The sequence below is a fragment of the Emys orbicularis genome, chromosome 6 (genome assembly GCF_028017835.1).
Source record: "Emys orbicularis isolate rEmyOrb1 chromosome 6, rEmyOrb1.hap1, whole genome shotgun sequence".
NCBI classification, from domain to species: domain Eukaryota; kingdom Metazoa; phylum Chordata; order Testudines; family Emydidae; genus Emys; species Emys orbicularis.
In genome coordinates, this window is record NC_088688.1 from 91384523 (window position 1) to 91402635 (window position 18113).

At 40.7% G+C, this 18113-nt stretch overlaps 1 protein-coding gene across 1 annotated transcript; it reads left to right on the forward strand.

The window, feature by feature from the left end:
• The first annotated feature begins 2536 nt into the window (after window positions 1-2536).
• Window positions 2537-17089, forward strand: QNG1 (Q-nucleotide N-glycosylase 1). The gene is made up of 5 exons (XM_065406783.1): window positions 2537-2620; window positions 2903-3249; window positions 6532-6791; window positions 13968-14163; window positions 16566-17089. Exons 2-5 carry the CDS (start codon window positions 2913-2915, stop codon window positions 16796-16798), a joined length of 1026 nt encoding a protein of 341 aa, XP_065262855.1. The 5' UTR covers window positions 2537-2620; window positions 2903-2912; the 3' UTR covers window positions 16799-17089.
• The last annotated feature ends 1024 nt before the right edge of the window (window positions 17090-18113 follow it).

Here is an 18113-nt window from a genome sequence, read left to right on the forward strand (position 1 = left end):
TGATATCTGAGTTACAATGGTAGATTCCACCTGAAGTCTGGTCATTGACAGCCTTGCTGTATCAAATAACACTGTTATAGAGATGAAAGATGGTGTACCTCTAATAAATACATTTTGATTGTTTTCACATCTTTCAATTGTATGAGGTAGACATTTTTAAAGAATTGGCAATTTGGTAGATACTCTGTAACTTGTAAAAATATCCTGGTTTTTCATTGTATACAGGCTTACATGAAACACTTGTATTGTTTCCCTGTTGAATGTTGGATTATGTAGGAAACATTTGTGAGAAATTCAAAAAATTATAAAAGTACCTCTGGATCTCTCATGTACCTTGGCATTTGTATTGATAGTTTACAAGTTTTAATTTCACTTCCTAAATAAAAATAAATGGAAAAAAAAAAACCACCCACCTTACACACAGCTAGATCTGATAAATCCAGTTTGTGTGGATGCTTGTTTTGATTACTGGGGCATTTCACTTCAGCCACCATCCCACCCAGCTATTGGCAACACTCATGCAGGAAAGGTTTAGATGTTCTTACACATTGCTCTAGCTTAAGTAAGATCTAGTAAAGCTATTTTTATAGAGGAAATGAAATTGTCAGCTTCCTCATGCAAATCTATATTAAAGCATTAGTAGTTTAGAAAGTTGTGGGTATGTAAGTTAAAATAGCTGCTTCTTAAAACTAATACATTACAGTTGAAACGTTGCATATGAAAGGTTAAAATGCACATAAGACTATTTGAACGCTAGCAGAAGTAAGTTGGCTGTACTATACGGTCAATTTCAACAGTTGTAAGAATAACAAATTGCAACCTTTTCCTGCTTCAAAACCTAGGGTTGTTTGCTTTCACTGGGAGTTTCTTTTGTATGTGAAAGTTAGTTTAAATACAAACTACCACACTGAAGGTATTTGGAGCCTCTTCTCATTTTTCCTGTAACCTTTTGTTCTGATGTTGAGCTGCCTCTACTTTTTGTGCTGAAGAGGTAAAAGTATTTTAATTAGCTATGGGGGAAAAAATGGAAGTTCAAGTTGTCAGTGGTCCACTTACCTTTGTCCCACTTAAGAATCAGTGTTTAGGCCATACTGAGCCAATATAAATATGTTAAACCATGCAGAATGTCAAGTCCATTACAACCTGCTATATTGGAAATTCTACAGTTAGCCTGCTCTCTATAGGACAATGTTTAGTGGCACACATGTTTTTCCATATAAACTGAATTAAATCTAGACCTCTAGCAATGGTACAAAGAAAGCCAGTTGGCTAATCTAGCCCCTTGAATTATTATGCTGTCTCCATTTCATTTATTTTCATTTGAGTGAGTTCTCAGTGTCTGGGGGAAAGAACACTGCAAAAATGAATCCCTTCATATGTGAACTGTGCTGCTTCTATTGCTGTTGTGCTCTTGCAGGAGAAATACCTACGGATGTAAGATATGTATCCAACTCAATGCTTTGGGTCTGTGTTAATGCTGCAAGTAAGTAGTGTTCCACTGAAAAGAATATATGGGGTTGCTGGTATTTGCTGTGCATGGAATGGCAGTAGTGTCCAATTGTATTTTATAAAATGGGGACTATTTTAGCATGACTGTAAAGACTATTTCACAATACAGTGTAAATAAGCCTGAAACCGGTGTTACAATCATTAGCTTTTGAGGGCAGATGGGACCATTTTCAGCTCGACCAGTGATTCTCAAACTGGGTTGGGACCCCATTTTACTGGGGTTGCCAGGGCCAGCATTAGACTTGCTGGGACCCAAGGCTGAAGCTAAACCCTGTACTCTACCCGCTCTCCTCTCTCTCCCCCCCCCCCCCCCAATGTAGAGACTTTATTGCCTGAAAGGGGTCAGGATGCAATGAACTTTGAGAACTGGGCTAGAGTGACTTGCATGTTGCAGGTTACAGAATCTCACCCATCTTTTCCTGTAATAGACACATAACATCTGGCTAAGTTACTGAAATCCTCAAAGCATGATTTAAAGGCTTTGAGTTATAGAGCATAGTGTCTTGTGTCTTTCTGACTATCAGAGGCTAACAAACGGCTTCTATGGGGGAACGTGACCTGGTATTTTGTTCACTTTCCTTAAGCCTGTTGTAGGTGTGTAACACTTCAAAATAAAGCATGGTGCGTTCTGTGTTCAAATCACTCTGCAAGCAACTCATTATCCGCGCTGCTATATAATTCCATCAGAACTGCCTTTTTCCGCCTTCCCTGCATTCTCCCTTACCCCCAAATCAGCAGCTGGCGCCTCTCCTCATTGGACCAGGAATCACAGAGAGGGAAAGAATTTGGCAGAAGCGCCATAAAGAGTCTAAGGCGGAGTTAGCGCCTCACCACCCTCTGATAGAATCTGCTGAGCCCCCACTCCGTTAAACGGCTCTTTCGTGCAGTCTGTGGCTTAGCTCGGAAGCTGGCGCTCACCGTCTTCTGGGCGTATCGCCGCTATTATGCAAATGAGGCAAGTTCTCATTGGCGGCTGAAGATTGACGGCTGGAAGAAGGGCGGAAGGGGCGGGCTATGCGCTGCTACTGCTGCTCGTTCTGCCTGCTATTCTCACCGTTCTGACACTTGCTGTGCCGAGCCCTCCTTGCGAAGCGCCCGCGCACCTGCCCAGGTAAGCAGAGAGCCGGGGACGCTTGTCCCCGCTGCAGCAGCGCCCGCCCGGTGGGGGCGTTAGTTTTTCTCTTTTTCCGGTACGTTCTGCGGAGAGAAGTGCTGTGGTGGCGGCCTGTAGCTAACCATGTGCAAGGGGTGGGGCAACCTACCGCGAGACCTGGGTGATGTATGGATCTAATGATGGCCCTATTCGTGCTGGGCCCTGTCAGTCCCCTGGGTCACCTCGCGCTCTCTGAGTACCGCAGAGGATGGCTCTGAATGTTTTTCTTTCCCTCACTAGAAGGAGAGCCATGGAAGCGTTCCTGTCCCCTAAAGACTCTGCCAAGTTCATAGCCGAGAACAGCCAAGACGTGCTCGTTGAAGAAGAGGGGGTGAGGAAAGTTGCAGAGGCTCTGTTTGACAAAGTCTCAACAAAAGAGTTCAGTTTGGCTGGCTGGAAATCTCTTCACGAGCTGAACCCTCAAGCAGTTAGTGATGATGCAGTGAATTGGGTGTTTCTTGCAGATACCCTTAACTTTTCCTTTTGGTCCGAACACAAAGACCGTAAGTGTCTGGTGAAGTACAGAGGCAAGATGTACAGTGGTTACTGGTCTCTTTGTGCTGCAATCAACAGAGCACTTGATGATGGTTAGTACATAATTACTCTGAATTGTAGTGGAACTGCATGGCTGCTATATGGTTGAGTTGCTTATTAAACTAAAAATCTACATACCCAGTTATCATTATGATGGGGGAAGGAGGAAATTCAAAACTGTCTCAGAGTATCAGAGGGGTAGCCGTGTTAGTCTGAATCTGTAAAAAGCAACAGAGGGTCCTGTGGCACCTTTAAGACTAACAGAAGTATTGGGAGCATAAGCTTTCGTGGGTAAGAACCTCACTTCTTCAGATGCAAGTAATGGAAATCTCCAGAGGCAGGTATAAATCAGTATGGAGATAACGAGGTTAGTTCAGTCAGGGAGGGTGAGGTGCTCTGCTAGCAGTTGAGGTGTGAACACCAAGGGAGGAGAAACTGCTTCTGTAGTTGGATAGCCATTCACAGTCTTTGTTTAATCCTGATCTGATGGTGTCAAATTTGCAAATGAACTGGAGCTCAGCAGTTTCTCTTTGGAGTCTGGTCCTGAAGTTTTTTTGCTGTAAGATGGCTACCTTTACATCTGCTATTGTGTGGCCAGGGAGGTTGAAGTGTTCTCCTACAGGTTTTTGTATATTGCCATTTCTGATATCTGACTTGTGTCCATTTATCCTCTTGCGTAGTGACTGTCCAGTTTGGCCAATGTACGTAGCAGAGGGGCATTGCTGGCACATGATGGCATATATAACATTGGTGGACGTGCAGGTGAACGAGCCGGTGATGTTGTAGCTGATCGGGTTAGGTCCTGTGATGGTGTTGCTGGTGTAGATATGTGGGCAGAGTTGGCATCGAGGTTTGTTGCAGGGGTTGGTTCCTGAGTTAGAGTTGTTATGGTGCGGTGCGTGGTTGCTGGTGAGAATATGCTTAAGGTTGGCGGGTTGTCTGTGGGCGAGGACTGGCCTGCCTCCCAAGGTCTGTGAAAGTGAGGGATCATTGTCCAGGATGGGTTGTAGATCACTGATGATGCGTTGGAGAGGTTTAAGCTGAGGACTGTAGGTGATGGCCAGTGGAGTTCTGTTGGTTTCTTTTTTGGGCCTGTCTTGTAGCAGGAGGCTTCTGGGTACACGTCTGGCTCTGTTGATTTGTTTCTTTATTTCCTTGTGTGGGTATCGTAGTTTTGAGAATGCTTGGTGAAGATCTTGTAGGTGTTGGTCTCTGTCTGAGGGGTTGGAGCAGATGCGATTGTACCTCAGTGCTTGGCTGTAGACGATGGATCGTGTGGTGTGTCCGGGGTGGAAGCTGGAGGCATGAAGGTAGGCGTAGTGGTCGGTGGGTTTTCGGTGTAGGGTGGTGGTAACGTGGCCATCGCTTATTTGTACTGTGGTGTCTAGGAAGTGGACCTCCCGTGTAGATTGGTCCAGGCTGAGGTTGATGGTGGGGTGGAAGCTGTTGAAATCATGGTGGAATTCTTCCAGGGTCTCCTTCCCATGGGTCCAGATGATGAAGATGTCATCAATGTAGCGTAGGTAGAGAAGGGGCGTGAGTGGACGAGAGCTGAGGAAGCGTTGTTCCAGGTCAGCCATAAAAATGTTGGCATCATCAGTGATCTACAACCCATCCTGGACAATGATCCCTCACTTTCACAGACCTTGGGAGGCAGGCCAGTCCTCGCCCACAGACAATCCGCCAACCTTAAGCATATTCTCACCAGCAACCATGCACCGCACCATAACAACTCTAACTCAGGAACCAACCCATGCAACAAACCTCGATGCCAACTCTGCCCACATATCTACACCAGCAACATCATCACAGATCAGCTACAACATCACCGTCTCGTTCACCTGCACGTCCACCAATGTTATATATGCCATCATGTGCCAGCAATGCCCCTCTGCTATGTACATTGGCCAAACTGGACAGTCACTACGCAAGAGGATAAATGGACACAAGTCAGATATCAGGAATGGCAATATACAAAAACCTGTAGGAGAACACTTCAACCTCCCTGGCCACACAATAGCAGATGTAAAGGTAGCCATCTTACAGCAAAAAAACTTCAGGACCAGACTCCAAAGAGAAACTGCTGAGCTCCAGTTCATTTGCAAATTTGACACCATCAGATCAGGATTAAACAAAGACTGTGAATGGCTATCCAACTACAGAAGCAGTTTCTCCTCCCTTGGTGTTCACACCTCAACTGCTAGCAGAGCACCTCACCCTCCCTGACTGAACTAACCTCGTTATCTCCATACTGATTTATACCTGCCTCTGGAGATTTCCATTACTTGCATCTGAAGAAGTGAGGTTCTTACCCACGAAAGCTTATGCTCCCAATACTTCTGTTAGTCTTAAAGGTGCCACAGGACCCTCTGTTGCTTAAAACTGTCTCAGAGTCAGTTTCAAATTTACTCCCTGACCCTGCAAATACATGGAGGTGAGCAGCTTAGTATACCTGGGTAGTCCTATTAAGTTTACATGAGATGAACTAGAAGGGCTCTAATGATACCCATTCTTATAGAAAATAAAGTAAACTACTTAATCATATATATGCAAAACCATTTCTGTCTCGGGTTATATTTTTTCTGATAAACTATACTTTTGACAATTCTGTAGTTATATGCATACGTGACTCCTGTTATTTCAGGTACGTACTTTTTAAAATTAATTTATATTTTTGTGATTAACAAATAAACCTTGTCTACACTGAGAATTTTAGGGAATTTTCTCCTGTTAATCTAACACCAATGCAGCTCCAGCAAGTCTAGAAACCACAGTAATAGAAACACCTGTACCTGGTGTTGGCTGGTGCTTCCACAGTTGCTAACACTGAAGGAGCGCTAGACCAATGGTGAAGGTATGGCCAAAAATTCTCAGTGTGGGTCTAGTTAAATGTCTTTATGAAGAAACCACAATGAGTGCATACAAATAAGGGGAAAGCTATAAGGATATTTTATGTGGATTCAGAATGACTGGCAATTAAAGTAAAAATAGGAGTAAGAATTGGGTGCTGATATTTGCATGGGATATTATTTAAACATCAAGTCAAGTATTGAAGACTAGTAGAAATGGGGAAAGATACAGAAAAAAGAGAAGAAATGTACAATGATGACTTGCTATTGGGAGCTGTTATCTATAGGAGTCTAAAGACATAATAAAGCATTGTCTCAAGTTTGGTTTTAAATGGACAGTTGACTGAATACTTGCTTCATCTTAATTTGTGAACATAACTTTCTAGTGTACAGCTGTAATATAACTGTTCCAATCCTAAGTGTATTATTTCGCAAATGCCTATATAACATGACATTCTAAAAGGTTTTGTTTTTATTTTTCTGAAGGAATACCTATTACCAGTGCTGCATATTACGCCACTATGACACTTGAGCAGGTTAGACATGTATTTCGCTCTAACACAGATGTCCCCATGCCTTTGATTGAAGAGAGACATCGTATTCTGAATGAAACGGGGACAATTCTGCTTGAGAAGTTTGGAGGCTCTTTTGTCACCTGTGTTAAAATGAGTGAAAAAAGTGCTCAGAAACTACTGCGTATAGTAGTAGAGAATTTTCCTTCTTACAGAGATGAGGCTACATTTAAGGTAAGTTAGTTCTGCTGGGGAATTTTGAACTTAAAAAGAGCTCACTTATTACTGAGTGTACCCCAAAATTATTGTTAGGCTGTCCATGAAAACTTTTTTTTTTTAAATGACAACAGGTCAGATTTTTGCCCAGAATTGAGATTTTTGTGAAAATAAGCTTCCATAAAATCAAAGGCTAACAGAAATATTGCCATGAAATCTTTTTATTTTTGAATTTCAATGGTAACAATTCTTCTGCTATGTTTGCTATCCAAACATTATATCAGGGTGTTAGTGCTTGAGAACCTGAAAGTGAAATTGACTATTCAATTTTTACTGATGTTTCTCTGGGGTAAAAAGCAAACAGCATTTAGTGAAAAGAAAATCTGATATTTTTAATGGGTTTTTAATAATATGTAATCATTAGTAATATAGGGAACTTTGTTTTTAAAAAATAATTTAATTTTTAAGATGTGGTAAAATTTTATTTTGTTTATAAAGCTAACAATAGATAACAAAATTACAAGAATTACTTAAAAATCACTTGCTTAACTAAAGCTTTCGTGCTCCTTGAAACCCAGTAGGGACTTCCATAATTACTTGCACTGATAAATAATTCCTGTACTAGTCAGTGATGCATTCCTTGTGGATGATATACACTTCTGAGTAAAAGTGCACAGTTGGTTTTTTTTTTTTTTTTTTCCCCCCCCTTCTGTTTTTCCTCTTCACCACTTTTGTTGTTGTTTTGTTTTTTTGTATTCTAGGAGTGACAGGGTTCCCAGTCAAATCAGGGCCCCATTGTACCAGGATCTATATAAACACACAGGAAGAGATGATTCCAGTAGCTGAAAGTTCATATTCTGCTCCCACTAACTTTATTTTTCCTTTTATCTGTCTCCAGACTTTTTTTTTCTTCCCTTCTCCCCATTTTTTAAGGGTTTCAGCAGCCACTGAAGAAACTTTTACTTTTAATGGAGTATAACAATTTACACCAATTGGGGATCTGCCCCATGACTCCTGTTGATTTCAGTGGGTGTTATATAGATGAATATAAAATAGAATGAACCCATAATGTTATACTTCTGCTCGTACATCATCTCTACAGGGCTGCCTTTCAGGAAATTGGGTCTAGTCAATTTTTGCTTCATTTGTTGGCATCTCCTGTCTATACTGGAGCTTGGTCTGTACTAGCATATTCTGTCCCGGGTGTCAGAGCAAGTGAGCTTCACTGTGTTTAGTCCTGTCTATACTAGCACTCCACTTTCACACCACACATGAAGAAGACCTGCACGAGCATTAGTGATAATAGGTGGTCTTTTCAAGATACCTTTTTTGAACATCTTAACTTGAACCTAAAGCATACTGACAACATGCAAAGAGGAAGCAGGCCAATAAAATGCAGAATGGTATTTATAATTGATTGTTAATTTTTCCCTAGCTAGTCTTCAGTAGGCGAGGTTATTTTATTTCTTTGTGTGGCTTCCTACTGAGAAATAAGATGTCTTCTGTATGGGAAACAGTTCAGATGAGTTTGAATTATTATTTATGCAGGGTATTACCATGATATTAATTTAATCATAAATTCCTTTATTAAATCAACCAAATATTTAGAATCAACTGTATAAATATCATGTCTAAAAAGCCTAAATAATAAGTAATTTACTACTTCCAAACAGTAACAAAACATTTTATAAGCATTTGATCAAGATACTTACAAATGGCCTAAACCCAACGGTGCTTAGATCCATATTGGTTAGCTCCAGCATGGTCAGGCAGGTATTAGCAATGAACCCTTTAAGAGTTTCCTTTTTTATACCTTTTAACAAATAAGTGATGTAATAGCTAAGGTCCAATAATCGGCAAAGGCCAGATGGAGTTTCTTTTATAACTGATTATTTACTGCACCTGGTACCCAATTAACCGTGTTTTATTTCTGTTATTTCGCCTGAATCTTAAATAAGATAGCACTAATATTTGAAGAGTCACTATTTCTTCTTCGTATGGCTGATGTAAATGTAGAGCAACATCTTTACATTTAGATGGCTAAGCCAGATTGTTGCATCTGGAGTAGCAGAGTGTATTGCTACGATGCCTCCTTCGTATTTGTGAATCGGGCATTGAGTTGTTATATGTTCCATGGTCTGTTCTGGGTGACCCCAGTCGCACACTGGAGAGTCTTTAATTTTCCATTTGTACAGCAAGAATCCGCATCTGCCATGGTTTCTGCAGATGTGGTTTTGGTTGCCCATTAACTTTGTGGGAGATCAAACCAGGGATCTTCTGCATTGGGTCTTTCACAAGGCATTTATTTGTGACATCTTATGAATTCCATTCTGCTTTCCAAGCTTCATCAGGGTTGAAATCACACTATTGAAGCTTAAATGCTTGGGTCCAAAAGTGCTTATGCAACCTCAAGCGCTGGTGAGAAATGGTGTTAAGGTCCTGGGGGATGGGAAGACTTCATTTTCCATGGTCCTCTGGAATTCCTGAAGGGTTGTGGCATTGCAGCAAATGGATGGGGGAGCAATGTGCAACAGCATTGGCAGCTAAGGTGTTGGGGTCAACTTGCGGGTTCCAGTGATGCACCGCATTGCAGTGTTCAATTGGACAGCAACAAGTTGAGTATCACTACTTCTGGTCCATACCAGTGCACAGTACTCAGCTACGGAGTACACAAGGACTGATGTGTCTAGCACTGATGGTGATGCTCGCCAGCTTGTGCTTGCCAGTTTCTGGACCCGGTTGACCCTTGTCTTCGTCTTGGCAATTACCTTCTTCAGATGGTTATGGAAGGTTAGCGTGCGATCCAGCTTCACTCCGAGATAGGCCAGAATGGGATCATGTCGCAGTGTTGCCGCAGAAGGGTCACTACACGTTTAACACAACAACTCTTCTTTCTCACGGTCTTATTCTTTTTGGTCATTTGTGTTGGATCTGTTGCTCATGCTAATATCCCAACTCAATTTAAAATCATAGTTCATCCAAATCTAAGGTGGGCCTATATTCTACAATAAGTCCACCCTAACTAGTTTCTGAACTTACTATGCTGTTCACGTTAAACAGTTCAAAGCATATTTTTCCTCCTTCCAGCAAATACATGTCTGATTAAAAGATAAACACTTTACTGGAAAGTGATAAGCAGAATATGCTTCTTATCTGCGGAATGGCAAAATGTGTTTATGTAACCTTCACAAGAGCCTGAATGCTTAATGAGTCTTGCATTATAAATAGCAGCTGCAAACAAACTGCAGAATGAAAATCAGTCACTAATGCTGATGTTGCACCATAAACATTTATATGATCAAAGTTTATTGCACTAGTGCATGGCCTATCTTTCTGTTTTTTGCCCGGCAGCTATATGTTCTGAAGATGGATGAAACATTGCTGGCCAAATTTACACCCTAGTTGTAACAAAATCAGTGCTAGCAGTTGAGAGACAGTCCCAGTTTGCACGTTCTCAACAGTGCTTCCATGGTAGAAGACTGAGGTGTCACAAGGCAGGACCATGACATGATACAGGATCAGGAAGTAGCAGAAACTGAAGTTGGGTAGGGGAGGAATCTGAAAACAAATCAAATTTCCCTAATAACACTTAGGAACAAAAATGTAATGTGTATTAGTGTCACACATTCGTATTAAAAAAGTATAAGCAAAATAGGCTTCAGCTTTTCTCTGTCATGCTCTGATTTTTCGAGGGGAATTTTTACAACTAAAACAAGATGTCCCCAACTCTATGAGCATAAGTTTCACAAAAGGTACTACATACGAGACACTTTGTTACTAAAATTACAGAAATCAGAGTCCCTGTTGTCCTTATGATCTTAAAGGCAAATTACAAACCAAAAAAGTCTTTTTGTTTTGTTTGTGCCCTTAACAATATTAATAGACTGCCCTCCCTCTCTTCTCCCCCCCCCGTGTGCTCCCCTTCCCCCCAAAAAAACAAAACAAAAATTAGTTGCTGTTCTAGGCCACAATTAAGCAAGCGCTGAAGTGGGGACCAGAGACATATTACTTGTGAATCACTGTTGTACTCAAAATCACTGCTGTACTTGAAATGTGTCCCAGAATTTTGAGATTCACACTGCAGGAGTCTTATGCCTGCCAGTTAAACCATGGAATCCTTTCCAAGCAGTGACCCATGAATGATATATATCCCTTGCGTCCAACATTCTGGAACTGTAAAATCCTCACTCCCTAACAATCCACCTTTTCTCTGATTTGGTACTAGAAGCATTATCATACCTTACATGCTCAATACACTGCTTTGTTAGCAGCAACTAGCATTGGTAACATGGTACTTAGGCCTCTGTCTGACTCTCAAGATGAGATCTATTGGTCGGTCAGAATTAGTAAGGGTTCTGATGGTTCCAGCTGTTTTTTCCTCTTTTCATTGGGGAGGAGGGATCACCATCCAATCCTTCAATGGAGTCCCACTGCCAAAACTGATAGTTGGCCCAACTTCCCTCCGAAACAATCTGAGAAAGCAGTTCAAATGGTAACACTATTTCCCTAAAGATATATGCTTCTTCCTGGAAACTGCCACCAACAACCCTAGCTAATTCCACTCTGTCCAACAGACAAGTTATGGAGGCTTAGAGGGAGATGGGGTCACTATGGTAGCATTTTGGGAAGGATAAAAGTGCATGCATGCCAGGGCATGAAAACTACAGTGGAGTCGCATCTTACGCGGAGATTAGGTTCTAAAGTAAGGCGAAAATCACGTATAGTCAAAATTACCCTTGAAAATCCCTTAAATCGCCCATAAAGTACAGTATACTGTACATGATTTTGTGTATACAACCCTGTACAATAATATGTATAATGTCTACAGTAATGTACACTATATAATAGAGTACATATGCACAATATAATTTTACAGTACTGTATTTTTAATTACAGGGGGGTCATCAGGGTTTGATGTCGATCCAGGAGACAGAGGTGTGGGAGAGCTTGGGTGACGGAGAGCGAGTTGTAGACGAAGTGGTTGGTTCTGGTTCCGCTCAAGAAGTTGATTGCGTAGGCTCATCTGCTGCTGGTTGTTTTTCTTTGAAAAACATGGTGATCGGCAACTGTCGCTGTTGTCTCTTGAGCTGCTCAAGAGATACGGTCTCAAATCATCCGTAATACTATGTGTGATTTTGAGGCTTCGTTCTATAGAGGGATTGTATTCAGAAATTAAATCATTCAAGTGTTTCGCTGCTTGGAACAGTTCAGCAAATTTATGAAGATTCCAACTTGCTGGCTCTTCCTGTTCGTTGTCATCATCTTCGTCTTCTGTAGACCATTTTATCAGTTCCTCTAACTCTTTGTTAGTCAATGTTTCTCTATGGCGCTCAATTAATTGTTCAATTTCTTCCTCAAGGATCTCGACGAAGCCATCACCACCCACTTGCCTTGGCCACCTGAACAGTGCGTTTCACTTCTTTGTCAATGGTGGGGAAACCCTTAAAATCATTCACACATTCTTTCCATAGGTTTCGCCAACATGCATTGACTGTTTCAGGCTTGATTGCATCCATTGCCTGTTTAATATAAGTGATGCAATCGGCAATGTTGAAGGACTTCCAACACTACATCACATTAAGATTGGGATCAGCATCCATAGCGCTACGTATCCGTGAGAACGTAAGCCTCGTGTACGTAGCCTTGAAACAGCTAATCACGCCTTGGTCGAGAGGTTGGAGGATGGAGGTGGTATTGGGGGGGAGAAAGACGACTTCAACGTTATGTGGAAACCGGAGTGCCGCAGGGTTGCCAGGAGCATTGTCTACAATCAGCAACACTTTAAAGTCAAGTCCTTTCTCTTCGAGGTACCACTTGACCTCCGGAATGAAACACTTGTGGAACTAATCCAGAAATAATGCTGCCGTCACCCAAGCCTTTTTATTTGATTGCCAGAACACAATAGAGCAAGCCTGGTTTTATTAAATGCCGAGCTGCATTGCCACAAAACAACACAGTCACACGGTCTTCAGCTGCTTTGAAGCCAGGGGCTTGTCTTTCTGATTTCAAAATATAAGTGCGGTTGGGCATTTTTTTCCAGAAGAGCCCAGTCTCGTCAGCATTAAAAACTTGTTCTGGAAGATAGCCCTTTTCTTCTATGATTTTCTTTAATTGTTCGGGGTAGGCTTTTGCTGCTTCTTCATTGGCAGATGCAGCTTCACCAGTAGTCTGCACGTTTTTGAGGTTGAAGCGGTTCCTAAAACTGTTAAGCCAACCTTGGCTGGCTTTGAATTCCTTCTCATCAGAAGGCTGTCCCTCTTCAGCAGGAGGTTTGAACAGTGCGTAGAGGCTAAGAGCCTTTTCTCGCAACGTATTGCCATCGATAAGCACACGTTTACAGTTCATGTCTTCCAGCCATAAGTTTAATGCCTTTTCAGTCTTCACTAAAGTCTTATCACGCACCTGGCTTGTCACCTTAGCAGTTATTGGAGCACTTGATGCCACAGCTTGATGAATTTCTCTCTCTCAAATCTTGATGGCACGGATGCTAGATTCGTTGTGGCCATATTTACGCGCCACGTTGGAGACCGACATACCGTCTCTCAGTAAGTCCAACACAGCCAGTTTTTCCTCCAGCATTGGAACAGATCACTGTTTCTTCGGTTGAGCACCAGATGAAGTAGTTGGCGTTTAGGGGCCATGTTGTACAAAAAATACGTATCTTTAAACACTAGAATCACACTCAGCGCGGTGAGATGCTCACACTATGAGAGGCACGCAGGAACTGAGACTGACCTGAGGGAGCAGCAGATTCACGTCTCCCATCTCACGCTCACTCCGGGGCATATGCTCATTGGGTGGAATCGCCCGCACTATTTACAGGTATCTTGTTGTTTTTCTTTTTTTTGCCGAGCGCATATAGTTGAATTCACGTAAGTTAAATGCGCATATGCTGTGACTCGGCTGTACTATCACAGTCCAGCTTTGCTTTAATTTCTTTCTTTTGAAAAGTTAAGTGCTGGAAATTGTTGCTATAAATACAAAGTATTACTTCCTTACATGGAACAGGCTATACTTTGAGTTGCATTTGAGTGAAACATGATAAGATTCTAAGATTAGTATTTCTTTAAACATAGAGGGGGGCAGCCATCCTTAGTTGAGTAAGCATAATGATTGTTTCCTTTAACAAAATGAAGTCTCTGAATACTTGCATCTCTCAGATGCCTAAACAGTTGTTTTCTTGTTGTCTGTCAGGGTAAAAAGGTGTCTTTTTATAAACGGGCACAAATACTAGTGGCTGATACCTGGAGCGCATTGGAAGGGAAAGGAGATGGCTGCTTCGGTGACATTTCTAGTCTGACTATATTTGCTGACTATAGGATCCCTCAAGTCCTTGTTCACCTGGGAGCAATGAGATATTCTGATGAACTGATGAGGAAACTCCATGAAGGTTTGCAACTCCTTTATTGCATCAAGTGTGTTTGTGGTGTTTGTCAGCATTTATGAATATTTTGTAGCATAGAGATTATTTAGCCTCTATGAAAGAGGTATATGAAGTTTTTTTTCCTTTTGATATGCAGAGTTATCATCCAATGATGGGGAGAGGGTGGGAAAGTACATGCTCTAAAGATTGGGGATGAGAAGACCGCCCCGTCATCCTTTTCATCGTATATAAATATTAAACTGTACATTTATTTGGATTAAACACTACTAAGGCTGGATTTAAAAGGATGTATACCAGTTGAACTGGTATACTGAGCTTCTGTTGGGCTGGTGTCATTTTCAACAAGGTTATAGCTGCCAGTTTGTGGCTTAGGGTATGTCTATGTTGCAGTTAGACACCTGCAGCTGGCCCATGCCAGCTGACTCTGGCTCACATGGCTTGGGCTAAGGAGCTGTTTAATTGCGGTGTAGACATTCAAACTCAGGTTGGAGCTCCAGCCCAAGCTTGAATGTCTATACTGTAATTAAACAGCCCCTTAGCCCAAGCTCCGTGAGTCTGAGTCAGCTGGCATGGGCCAGCCACAGGTTTTTAATTGTAGTGTAAACATACCCTTAGTGAGTTCCTAATAGTTGTACCTACCTTCTTCCTGAACTTGAAAAAACAAAAGGGTGTGGACAGTCATTTACCTCGAACTGCTAACAGCTACTGTGTGTGTGAAAAGAACAGTAATATAGAAACATAAAGTTATTTTGTTAGTTATTATGTAAACCTATCCACATGAAGTGAAATTTTGAAGACCATGTAAGCAAATTCTCTCTGGAGTCAGACCTAGCTATTGTAGCCATTAGAATAAATGGGTCCCTTTACATCTGGCAGTCCTTTATTCATGTCCACTGACAACTACCTCTATTCTAATCAGTGATGTGTTTTGTCAATACATGATAGCACACTTATGTCCAACAAATACAGCTTCCGTATTGTGTTTTTATTTATTGATGTTTGTTTCCATTTTCCTGTGCATGTTAACAGTAAAACAACTAATAGTAGAAATGGGATTTGTCTCTAGATTTTTTTCATTTGTTTGTTTTACTTTTCTCATTAAAACCTGTAGCCTATCTTTGGCTTAACCACTTTACTCTGTACTTAGTTTTGGGTAATTTTTGGCTGTTCGTTCATCTCTGTGATGAAACAATACTGCCTGGCAGTAGGGTAAATCCAATATCAAGACATTATAAACAATAGTTCATTTATTAAATCTACATTTCCCTGTCTCCTTAATTATACCAATCACTTACTTCAAAGAAAGCAGCTCCCAGTCTTCCAAATTTGGTTTTTCTTCCCTTTAGCAAGTCTTTCAGAGCAAACAATCCTCCTCATTGAAAATCGGAATATAGTGCATTGCACTTTATTCATGTACCCAATGTTGCTCTCCTGTGATGTCCTGGTTTCAGTGTTCACAAATTTTTCAGTATTGACTGGCAGCATCAAATACAAACTAAAGGCTACAGTTCCATTCTTGCGGGCACTGGGGAGAGGTAAAGGACATCAAAATAATGGGATGAACTACAGTCCCACCGAATAATGTTTCAGGACAAAACCTTTATTTTCCGGATTATTCTGTTTTAGCTGTTAAATCCTTTTTAGATTAAAATAGCCTTCTGTTCAGTTAGTGAGCTGTTCAAAAGGAGTAGATTAACTCTTCTAAAATATATATGTTACTTTGTTTAAAAAAGAAAAAGTTAACGGAGAAAATGAGAAACTGCAATATCATCTACATGCAAAACAGTGTGTCTGTCTTATATCTTCCCCGATGAGGAATTATATGACACAGTGGATTTGTTCACTAGTTTTTTGGAAAACAGATTTGAATTCTGTTTTAAACCACAGGAGCTTAAGAGTCTTGTGGTCTTCTAGTGCTAGGGTGATATAATCAGATTCTGTTGCCATACAATGGTGGATACGTAATTATCTTTTTCTGACAAGAGACTGACAAGGACTGGAAGTGCAAGAACAGGAGTAAGGTGTATTCATAAATGTGTGCAGCTTTCCTGACTCTGAATAGTGCTGTAGTATCTGGATTTGCCCATATATCAACCCTTCCCTCATCCGCGGCCACCTACTGCTGTATTTTAGAAATAACTAAAATATATAGGACATACTTCTCAGTAGATGGGAGTTTAACAATGCAGCAACTCATAAATATACACAGAAAAACAAAATGAAAACTCTAGAAAATGCACAGGCTGATTTTTTTATTATTATTATTATTTATAGTGCAGTATATTAAATCTGTAACTCTGGTTTATATTTAACTAAATGAAGCTTAAAGAGAAAGTGTATAACATCTGTGACTCCTGTCTTCTGTTCCACTGAACATTAATTGGAGTGCTCTCTACTCTGTTCTATAGGAATAATGTTCCAGTCTGGAGATAAACAAGAAGTGGAGATCCGAGGTTGTTCTATTTGGTGTTGTGGATTGATTTGTGATCACCTGCTGGAACTTTATAAGAAGAAGGGACAAAACATGAGTGAAAGAATCAATGCAGTTCTTCTTGATTATTATCTATGGGACTATGCCCGGGATCACAGGGAAGATATGAAAGAAATTCCAATTCATCGTGTACGTTGCATATACTACTAACACCAATTTTATAGATCTCTCACTGATGCATCATGCAGATTTGTTACTTAATTTGCAGCTTTTTATATACTGACTTGGAGCATTCAGCAGTAAGTTAAATACCTATTCTCTGATATATTAACACTTTATCCATCACTGCAGTTGTGTATTAGTACTCCATAGAATTCACATTCAGGGAAGGCCTATTTTTTGTATTCAATAAATAATTAGTTTTATTTCAAGCATAAGACATCTGGATTTATATAATCAAACTTTAATAAAGTTGAATCACTTGATTCAGTAAATATTCAATTAATTGATCTAATTTGCGTTGTGAATCTTAAACAACATAACTGCATTTTCATAGACAAACAGGGCTGGAAGAGACGTTGAGTTGAGAGGTCATCAGGTCCGGTCCCCTGCACTCAGGCAGGACCAGGTAAACCTAGACCAGTCCTGACAGGAGTTTGTCCAACCTCTTCTTAAAAAGCTCCAATGATGGGAATTCTGCAACCTCCCTTGGAAGTCTATTCCAGAGCTTAATTATCCTTATACATAGAAAGCTATCCTTAAATCTCCCTTGCTTCAGATTTAGACCATAGCTTCTTATCTGACCTTCAGCTCACATTGAAAACAATTGATCACCGTCCTCTTTATAACAGCCCTTAACATATTGAAGACTTTATCTGGTTCCCCCTCAGACTTCTTTTCTCAAGAATAAATATGCCCAGTTTTTTTAACCTTCCTCATAGGGCATACTCCCCTGTATTTACACCCTGCACACTATTGTAATAATATTTCTACAAAGTATGCCTTGTAAGGTATCATTTGAAAACTCATAATTTGCTGGTTAGTATTGGCCTGGTAAAATGTGTGGCAACATCAATGTGAAGTTATAAGATTCCCCTCTGTGGTGTTATTAACGCAGCCGTGCCCAAACAGAAGTTGGCAAACTTTCTTGATTTATTCAGTTGTGATACACTATAACCACTGGATTCTTTTCAGCAGTACTACTGCTTAGCCAATTATTTCCCATTTTGTAGTTGTGCATTTGATTTTTTTCCCCGCCCCCCTTCCTAAGGGTAGTATTTTGCACTTTGTCTTTATTGAATTACATCTTGTTGATTTCAGACCAACTCTTTAAATTGTCAAGGTCATTTTGAATTCTAATCCTGCCCTCCAAGGTGCTTGTAACCCCTCCAAGCTTGTCATCTGCAGATTTTGTAAGCATACTATCCACCCCATTATCCAAGTTTATTTATGAAAATACTGAATAGTACAGGAGCCCTGCAATATCCCACTACATATGCCTTCCCAGCTCAACAGTGAACCATTG